At 34.4% G+C, this 9800-nt stretch overlaps 1 protein-coding gene across 2 annotated transcripts in view; it reads right to left on the minus strand.

Moving 5' to 3' along the window:
- Positions 1-8316, minus strand: part of LOC117400539 (zinc finger protein 236-like) — a 124617-nt gene extending 116301 nt beyond the window's left edge. For both annotated transcript variants that reach the window (XM_034000659.3, XM_034000657.3), the window contains exons 1-3: positions 8132-8316; positions 3428-3570; positions 2812-2976 (exon numbers count right to left, since the gene is read on the minus strand). In XM_034000659.3, coding sequence (XP_033856550.2) covers positions 2812-2976; positions 3428-3570; positions 8132-8183 — 360 coding nt within the window. In that variant the 5' untranslated portion in view covers positions 8184-8316. The remainder of the gene's footprint in view (positions 1-2811; positions 2977-3427; positions 3571-8131) is intronic.
- Between the last annotated feature and the right edge of the window lie 1484 nt (positions 8317-9800).

The following is a 9800-nucleotide window of genomic DNA, read 5'->3' on the forward strand; positions in this document are numbered from 1 at the left end:
CCCTTTCCCTAATCTATGCATTTGTATTACTTTATCTCTAACGTCTGTAGAATGCTCTTTGGTCTTCATTTTCCTTCAGATTCACAGCCTGACCAATGATCCTTCAACAGTGGGGTTTTTATCCAGAAAATATGACAGCAACTTTAATGGTTCACAGGTGGAGGCCAATGGTAAGGTAATTGTGTCCTCATTAGGGCAATTTCTTTCATCGGTGTAAACTGGGAGCTTCCACAGCACAGGGGTTGAATACTTATGCAAGCAAGATATTTCAGTTTTTTATTTTTCTTAAAAATATTTCCCAACATAAAACCAATGTCACCTTACAATAATTGATTTTGAGTTTCAGTGTTTTAAAATAAAATATCAAACAGAACGAAATTTCAATGTACCATTTGTAATTCAGTAATATGAGAGAATTGGTCAGGGGTCTGAATACTTTTGCAAGGCACTGTATATATATATATATATATATATATATATATATATATATATATATATATATATATATATACACACACAACTATATATATATATATATATATTTTAGCTCAAAGAGCCAGCTGCCCAACGTTTCAATATGTTGTACATATCTTTCTCAAGGGAGCCTGTGTTTGAATCAAAACATTGGAGGTATTTATAGGTTTTTGACGGCATGACAACTACTTGTTATTGTTTATATTCAAATCCATGATTTATTCGTCCATGATGTAATGGTGTTCTATATATTGTGACATCATTTTTACTTCTATCTTTGAATCTGTATTAATTCTAATTAACATTACTTTATATAAACTTATATTTATATTATCATGCAATGCTGGCTCTGAGGATCAGTCTTGACTTTGCCTCCCCAGCGTATCAGCATGCACAACTTTTGAATGAATTTTGTTTATTTAAATGTTATATATTTATTGAAGTTAATTAATTTATTCTTTTCTGTTGAGTCCCGTTGGCATAATCGTGTTCAGTTTATTTATCCATTTACTTTCTTTTATTCTTCTATATGTCGCATTGTCTAATTTTAGCTGTTCTAATACTACAAACTTTACATCATTTATGTCATGTCCTTGACTGGTGAAGTGCTGTACTGTTGGTTCATTATTTTTTTTAATTTCTAATTAATGAAAGGTGGTTCTGAATTCTTTTATATAAAGTTGTTCCACTCTCTGACATATTTTATTTCATCACCTTTTTCACAGGCTATTCCATAAACATTGCTATTTTTACAGGAGGTATTAGTTTTTAGTGGATATGTGGTGTTCTTATGTTTAATTATATTTTTACTTTTGTCCATGTATTTACACACTTTACATGTACTAGTGCAAGTATTCGTAGAATCTATTTTGTCAATTATTCTTTTACGTTTACTGTGAACTAAAATATCACCTAAATTAGCTTCTCGTTTGAATGCTACAACTGGGGCCTTAAGATATACTGTTTTCAGTTTTTCTGAATTATGTAGAATCCGCAAGTGGGCAAAAGTTTAGAGTAAGACATTACTATTGGGATTCTTTTGACCTTTTTATCTCTATTTTTATAATCTAGTAGACCATCTCTTTTTAGTTTCTTCACTTTTCTTAACTCTGTCTCTATAATACTTTCTTTGTATCTTTCTTTTTAAGATTTGTTTTTAATACATTTCTTTGTTTTACATAGTCACTTTCTTTTGAGCATATTCTTCATATTCTTATTCATAGACCCTTTGGGATTGCCTTTTTAGTGTGTATCGGATGTGCAGAGGACATGTGTTGTAAATACTGGTGCATGTCAGTAGGTTTAAAGAAGAGGTCAGTCTCAACTGAACCTTCTTCAAATTTTACTATGGTATCTAAAAATTATATTTCTTTTCTTGTCCATCGAAGGTCCACCTTAATATTGCTGTGTATTTCATTTGCCATTTTATGAAACTGGAAAAGAGATTCTTCTCCATGAGTCCAAACCCCAAAAATATAATCTACAAAATGAATGTATTCTAAAGGTTCTCTTTCCGATTTTCTAAGTAATTGTTCTTCCCATTTCCCCATGTATGTACTGGCAAAATGCATTCCTAATTTAGATCCTATTGCTGTATCAGAAAAGTACCATTCCAGCTGTAAAGGCACAGAAAGGAAAAAGACGGCAACTCCAAAAATCCAGGTCCTCAATCAAAGTTTCAACAAAACACCCAAAAATTAGCTTACGCGTTTCAACAATATGTCTTCATTGAAACACGTAAGCTAATTTTTGTAAGAATGAAAACTTAGTTTTGTTGAAACTTTAATTGAGGACCTGGATTTTTGGGAGTTGCCATCTTTTTCCTTTCTGTGCCTTTACGGCTGGAACGCTACTTTTTTTATACATTTTTTCCCAGGACAAGGCACCCCGCCTGAGAAAAGTTTGTAAACTTTCTTTTACCGCTGGTATACACATCCTTCTAATATATATGTGTGGTGTGTATATATATATATATATATATATATATATAAATATATATATATAGACACGCACATATTCCCCCCCCCCCCCCCCCCCCCGAGTGGTGACTGCCATATTCAATTTAGTGTTGTCTTGGCAGTCTTCTGCCAGAAACCTATTACTGGGGTAAAATAAACAAGATAAACTGTCATACACATTCTACAGTAAGTAGTAAGATGATTATATTTGGGGTACCACTGCACTCGAGGGACAGATTACTCATTAACATATCTCATTGTTCTGGCTTATCATGCTACTATGTAGAGGCACTGGTCTCCTCATCTGGGATGTGAAGAGAGTACAAAAAAACTCCCATGTGAAAGATTAACTCTCACAAATACAGCCCTGGTTTCTCACCTCCTCTTTTTCATGCAGCATGATGTGAGCTTTCAGACTGGCCACTCTTGAAAACCTCTTGTGACACACTGGACAGGTGGGGTCCACTGAAGCGTGTGTGGACCTGTGGAGGGTCATGTTGAATTCCACGTTGAAAGACTTTGGACACAGGTCACACCGGTGTGGCTGTTTTCAAAATAATAGGAAGCTGTTATCTTAAACACGCAGTGTTGAATAAACTAGGTAGAATTACCCTTATTTCAGTATTGACCAGCAGGTGGCACCATTTTATAAAACTTGCCTAAAAAGACCATAATGATTGTACAACTTGTATGTATGTAACTTGTCTTTTATGGTCTTTTTTTTACATTTCTGGGCAAATATATTCAATAACATGTTTTACACTGCACATATTTTTATTACAATACCTGGATTCATAAGTTAGTGTGGGTTTTAACTTTCTCAACTTTTGTGCACTGATGAAGAAATTAGCTGAAGGTTTTATCTTTATTTGTGAATTTGGATCACTACCTTTTATTTTGGCGTACAGAGAATGCATTTGAATATATACAATGTTAGCAATGTTCTATATGTTATACCCTTGCTTTGCATTCAGTTTCTTCATTTGTGTACTAACCTTGTCATTTTGCTCATGATCCCGCAGATGGCGCTGTAGCAAGCTATCTTTGGTGAAAGACTGAGAGCACACCAAGCATTTGAAGTCTTTGGGCGCCGTATTGCTGTAACCAGAGTTCTCTGCATTTGGCTCTTGTGGTCCATCTGTGGAAAATGGAGATCAGAAATCATTATTATAGGGCCAGCAATAAATTGTGGAAGGATGTAATGACAAACAATCTGTAGAAATATACAGTAGTTTAAGAATTGGCCAAATGGCCAAACAGCAAATCTTTCTAGTATCTTTAGAGTATATTTATCAAAACATGTAATTAAGTAAAACTGCAAAAAATAGTAACTAATTCAACAAATAAGTTAGAAAGATGTTATGAATAACTATTATTTATAATACGACTAGCATGAGCTTAAGATAATGGGAGGAAAATCTGAAATTTGGCATGGAAAATCTAAAATTCCTTGTTCCTAACTTGCCAAAGGAACTATGCAACATTTGGTATTGTGTATGTGAAATAGCAGTAAGTGTATATGGACTACTTTGTTGAAGAAAAACAGCAAGTGATAAATTAGTAAAGAAAAACGGATATAGGCCTAAGTGGCGTTGGGAGCTGTGGTTTACTTCAAACACTTTTAAAGTGGTCACAGTAAAAACATTTCTAATTTAGCCTAAACGCATTCAAAATTCTGGTGTATCCCTTTGTTGATTTTTTTTTTAAATAAACTTTTAAAAAGGCAATTGTGAGTTTTTGTGAACAACTCCAAAGCATGAAGGCCTAATATCAGATCAAATGGTCTGTAAACATGAAGTAAAATGGAAATGTGAACAAACTGTATCATAGAAAGGTTAAAGACAATGTGGTACTGTAAGAGAACGTTCACTGGACAGCACCTGTAAAAGAACTTTATTAAGAGAATAAAGCAGTGTTGCAAAAAATTATTTTTATTAAAAATTGTGACCTAAATAAATAAATAGATAAATAAATAAACCACTAGCTTTAACTGGATAGATCAATGCTGTGTTAAACTGCCACCTCGGATCTAAGCTGACTCAGGTCAAACTGATCGCGGAGATTCTTATCATATTTCATGTAGCATTTACACTGCGGTTGTGCCGAGCCAGCTTAGGTCTGAATGTGCGCGCATACCATCTAAATTACAATACGTGCTCGGTGACGTCATAACGACCACTTAAGGGATGACGACTTTCCCCCTCCCCAAACCAAAGGCGGAAGAGGCAGAGTGGTATTACAAACATACAATACACTGTTGTGTTCATATTGCGGGGACTCAGCTTAAAAATATATATACTTATCTTGCAGTCTACAAGAAAAATGGTTATTCGTATAGTGTTTGACACAACATCGTGGTTCCTGACACATTTGTTATGTGAAGGATTTCACCTTGAGTAAGATGTTTATTACTGTAATAATAAAGACCCTTTTGTTTTCAAAATAACTTTTTCTGTTTCTTCACCAATATTATCTCACCTTGTATATATAATCGTATGATGCATAAGTCCTTTCTTTTTAGTTCAAATAGGCTAAGCAGCTACAGGAATACCGGAGAAAAAGCATTTACTGTATACAATTGCAGTTAACAAACTTTACTTTTTCAAATTAGCCTTGCTAAAAATACTACAACTGCAAATGAATAAATAATAATAATCATTTGTTACATAAGTAACTATCTAAATTGTTTGTAATTATTCAAAACATTTAGTTCCTTTTTTTAAAAAGAAAAAACACAAAATAACAGGGACCGAAAATTATTAAAACAATATTTATTTAAAACATAGAACATAACATGTAAAACGCAATTGGGTAACAAATCAACTATAATCAAAAAGTTCAGAGAGGGTGTTGCACAGATCTTTCGCCAGACCTGCCGCTATTTCTCGGTATATGTATTTATTTTGTGTTTCCACTTAGTGTACTCTGGATTTGAGTTCCGCCCCTCAAAGCTATGACAGCTCTGCTTTCTTGCTCTCCCAGTTCACGCCGCAGTTGTCAGAAACAAGCAAACAAAAAAATACATTTGTAAAAAAAATATATATTCTGTGTTTTAAAGCTAATCATTGGTACAATCAAAATATTTATTTAAATAACAATAAAAACAAACAACAAAGGCGGTGTGTTAAAAAGTGTTTGAAACTAAACCAATAACTAAGTAGTTTACAATAAAATAACTGGGAAAAACACAATCCAGGATAGTTTTTGTATAAAAATTCTCACCGATATACTCAACTATTACACTTTTGTTTCATAGGAGGCTGTGTGGTCCAGTGGTTAAAGAAAACGGCTTACAACCAGGAGGTCCCCGGTTCAAATCCCACCTCAGCCACTGACTCATTGTGTGACCCTGAGCAAGTTACTTAACCTCCTTGTGCTCCGTCTTTCGGGTGAGACGTAGTTGTAAGTGACTCTGCAGCTGATGCATAGTTCACACACCCTTGTCTCTGTAAGTCGCCTTGGATAAAGGCATCTGCTAAATAAATAAATTAATAATAATAATAATAATAATAATAATAATAATAATAATAATAATAATAATAATTTGACGTCCACAGGCATCTGCACCGGTTTAACAAAGCACAAAAGTTATCGTCAAAAGTTTACATAGCCCAATGTATGGATATTTAGGGTATGTACACTTTTGACGACAACTTAATAAAACGTAGATATTTACAAATACTCCCCAATATAAACAGTTAATAAATTCAAATATTCAGGACGCTTGTGTCTCGGCACTGCAGCTTCTTCCTGTTTAGATTCCACGGGGGAGGCACTCACGTCATGCGTGAGCCGTCCTAAAGTCGGGTGAGTTTACACTGCCTTTCAGACGGACCTACGCTGGCGCTGAGCCACGTCTTTTGTTGGACGTTTTTAGGACAGCCGAGAGTCGTCCGTGTGCGTTTACACTGCAGAAAAAAGATGGCCCAAAGCCGTCCTAAAAACGGCCAGTGTAAACACACCACTAGTGTCAGACAAATGTCTAAGTTTTTACTTCCTTGTACACTTGATGTGCCCTCTAGATATCGTTTAATTACTGGTATATGGCCAGTGGAATCTATCTGCAATTCACTTTCACAACAAGGTACATGCAGTTTGGATTCAAATGTAACAGGGCAGGCTGACACTAAACAAAAGTAATGGTGATTCTATTTAAGTCAGACAGAGTGGAAGCAGCACATAACTGATTTTTTCTTATTATAATAAAAGAGTTTAGGTAAAGCCTAAAGGTTAAATAAGAAATCTAAATTGTTAACTCTTTAATTAGTGGGAATGGGGTCTCTAGATAAAAAAATGTACACTACTTTAAAATTATATACAAATCAAAGGTGTTTGGCTGTATTGTACATTAGATTTTTTTTTTTTTTTTTTTAAATAATACAGCCTTGCCATTGATCATGGGGGGTCTGTTTAATGATTAGGATTTTTTTTTTTTTTAGTACAATACTGTACAGCACACAAGGTTTGATATTAACTCTTCATAAAATTCCTTATTAACCAGAAACTGACATGGAAATTGTTTGTGAAAGAAGGACAAATGTACATTTCATTGAAGACAGTTGTGGTTTGAGTGTCATTAAAAACAGAGAACACATAAAGCTGCTGAAATTATGTTGCTACTGTAGTTCAATGCTAAACCATCCACACCTGTACACTTTTAGTATAAATTCCATATAGCTATATTTAAAAATGTATTACAACTAGCCTATATTCAATGTAGTGCTTATGTCAACAGTGTGTTGTTGTAGTACACTCAGTACAGCGATTGGCAGCATAGCTGCCCAAAAAAAATCTTTCCATTAATAAAAACAAGCTAGTACAGATTATAGTACTGCTACTGTCGTTGATTGTATTATGACATTAATCTCATCAGTAAAACGATATAATCATAAATTATGTTTCGGTTATAATATAGAAACAAATCCTACCGCTCTTTTATGCAAACTGCTTTCGCTGGATTCAGTTTGCAAAATACCTACTCCTATTTATTTATTTATTTTTTTCTAGACTATGGAGAAGTACAGTAACTGCACAATATTTTACCTTATGATTGTTCGTAGCATGCATGACTTTGTTTCGAAAACAAAATATACTGTATCATCAGATCGTGTCAATTTGCATAATTTGTATATCCACAGTAGTTACGTCGTTTCATAATAAAACAAGTTAAAACAGTTAACTATGTGTATAATTTACTTAAATCGCAGTAATAGGTTAACTTTCAAAATACATCCACCCCTCAAAATCAACTAGCTCTATCGTACCTGAACGCTATAGTTTAGTCTATACTTTTTCAAAACATCTACACATACAGAAACAAAACAACAGTTTGTAAGCAGAAAAGCCCCCTCACGACGTAGAATATAACAATTCTTTAAAAAATACTAGGTTGACCCTTTATAAGCCATTTACTTGAACCTGTCAACTTTGTGTTAAGGGAGCATTTTGTGAAGGGTGTAAATAAAAATGATTAAGTAGAGCCAGAGAAACAATATTAATATCATTCCGCCTCAATCATTACTTTAGAGCACAAAAAAAAAAAGAAATGGCTACCGACAGTATTAGAGTATCCGGGGACTATATAAACAACATTCAAATATTTTTTTCTCAGGGACTTGGCCACCTGTCAAAGCCATGCTAACATGATTTAAGAGATTATACGGCGTTTTATTTATTCGTGGCAGTTTGGTGCTGTTTACCTGTTTCGGCGTTGATTTTGTTCCTCTGTTTGCGAGGTCGGCCCCGCGGCATAGTTCCAGGTTTCGGGGCGGGTGTACTGTGAACGATTTGTGTTTCAAAATGGCGGCCTCCCCAAGCATTCTCAGCCGAGACAGTGCTTAGTTAGACACGAGGCCACGAGGGTCAATACCGACAGTGGAAGAGGGAGACATCTAGTGTGAACAGATGGGAATAATTTATACGCAGCCACCAACAATAAACTGCTAAAAATGTTGTGTCTGGGTATGTAAATAAAAACGTCAATTATTAATAACCTATGCAGAGCTACCAAGTGTCATTTGGGAACCCTTTTTTTTATCATCATTATGCATGTTCATAGTGGTACCAAAAAAATGAGGACTCCCTTTATACAAACATTATCACCAGAAACAAAGCTTTCTGTAGGTATGTGCCATTGTAGAGGTTCCTGATGGAAGTGCATCTTTTTAAAAGGAGCAGTGGGGCACCAATGCCATAGAAAATTTCAAACACGTTTTCAATACACAATCTACAACTATATTTAAACATAAACGTCATATATCCTAGCTTATCATATGGAAACATATTTTGTTATATCTATTTATAGCCCTACATGCTTGAGAATGTAATGTACATTTTATTATTTAGAAATCAGTGCTCAATCTGCTCTATACCATTTTGTACATGACAAGCCAAATTATCTTTTAGAGATATCTCAATTTGCATTTCAAGAGATCTTTAAATATTTAAAGTTACCTGAAAGTCATTTGAAGATATATTTAAATTAATTTGAGATATCTGTAAATATACAGTTTTGAAGATATCTTAATTTCATTTTTAGATCTCTAAAAATGAAATAGAGATATCTCAAATTGATTTACTGATATCTTTAAATAATATTTTGCTATGGTATGCAAACTGTCATTTAGAGATATCTCAAAATAACTTCCTGTTCATTAGAGATATCTTTAAAGCATTGAAATATATCTCTAAATTACTTCCTGTTCATTTAGAGATATCTCTAAATCATTTCGAGATCCATCTCAAAATTAATAGGAGAGCCAATGGAACTTGAAGGACTGGAGTTAGCTACACCCTTCATTTTCGTACAGCATTTGTTGATCACGGGAAGGGTAGTGTTGAAGGTTATGAGATAGTATATTAAATATAGTCGGGTTCAGCAAATGAAAATGGCATCCATGAAAGCAAAAACAAAACAAAAAAACAAAGTGCTTGTTTAACAGTGACTGGATTAAGACATACTTAATAAGTGCTTTGACACCATGCTCGAAATCCTACACAAGCCAAATGATCTCCAGAGTTACAAAACAACTTACAACAGAAACCGAATAAAGTGTCCTCTCTGATAGAATACAGCAGCCATGTGTGACACACTCTTTCTCCATTGGGCACATTTTTGTCATAGTTTTCAGTTGTGAAGCGACGATTGTAGTGCCATGAATCTGCTGGAAAATTGAACTTTTCTACCTGATGAGGGCCTTGCCTAAACAAATCTACTTGTGTCTTGTCATCAATTTTTGCTGGGCACATTCCAGCATCTGTGTTCAATGTTCCCATTAACTTGTGTGGTGCTGACTGATCCTGGCTGCTTTCTCCTTCACTTAGCCTTACTTCAGTTTGCTGCTTTTCTGACTGGCCCTGGCTGCTTTC

This window comes from Acipenser ruthenus, chromosome 4 (genome assembly GCF_902713425.1).
Source record: "Acipenser ruthenus chromosome 4, fAciRut3.2 maternal haplotype, whole genome shotgun sequence".
Classification (NCBI taxonomy): domain Eukaryota; kingdom Metazoa; phylum Chordata; class Actinopteri; order Acipenseriformes; family Acipenseridae; genus Acipenser; species Acipenser ruthenus.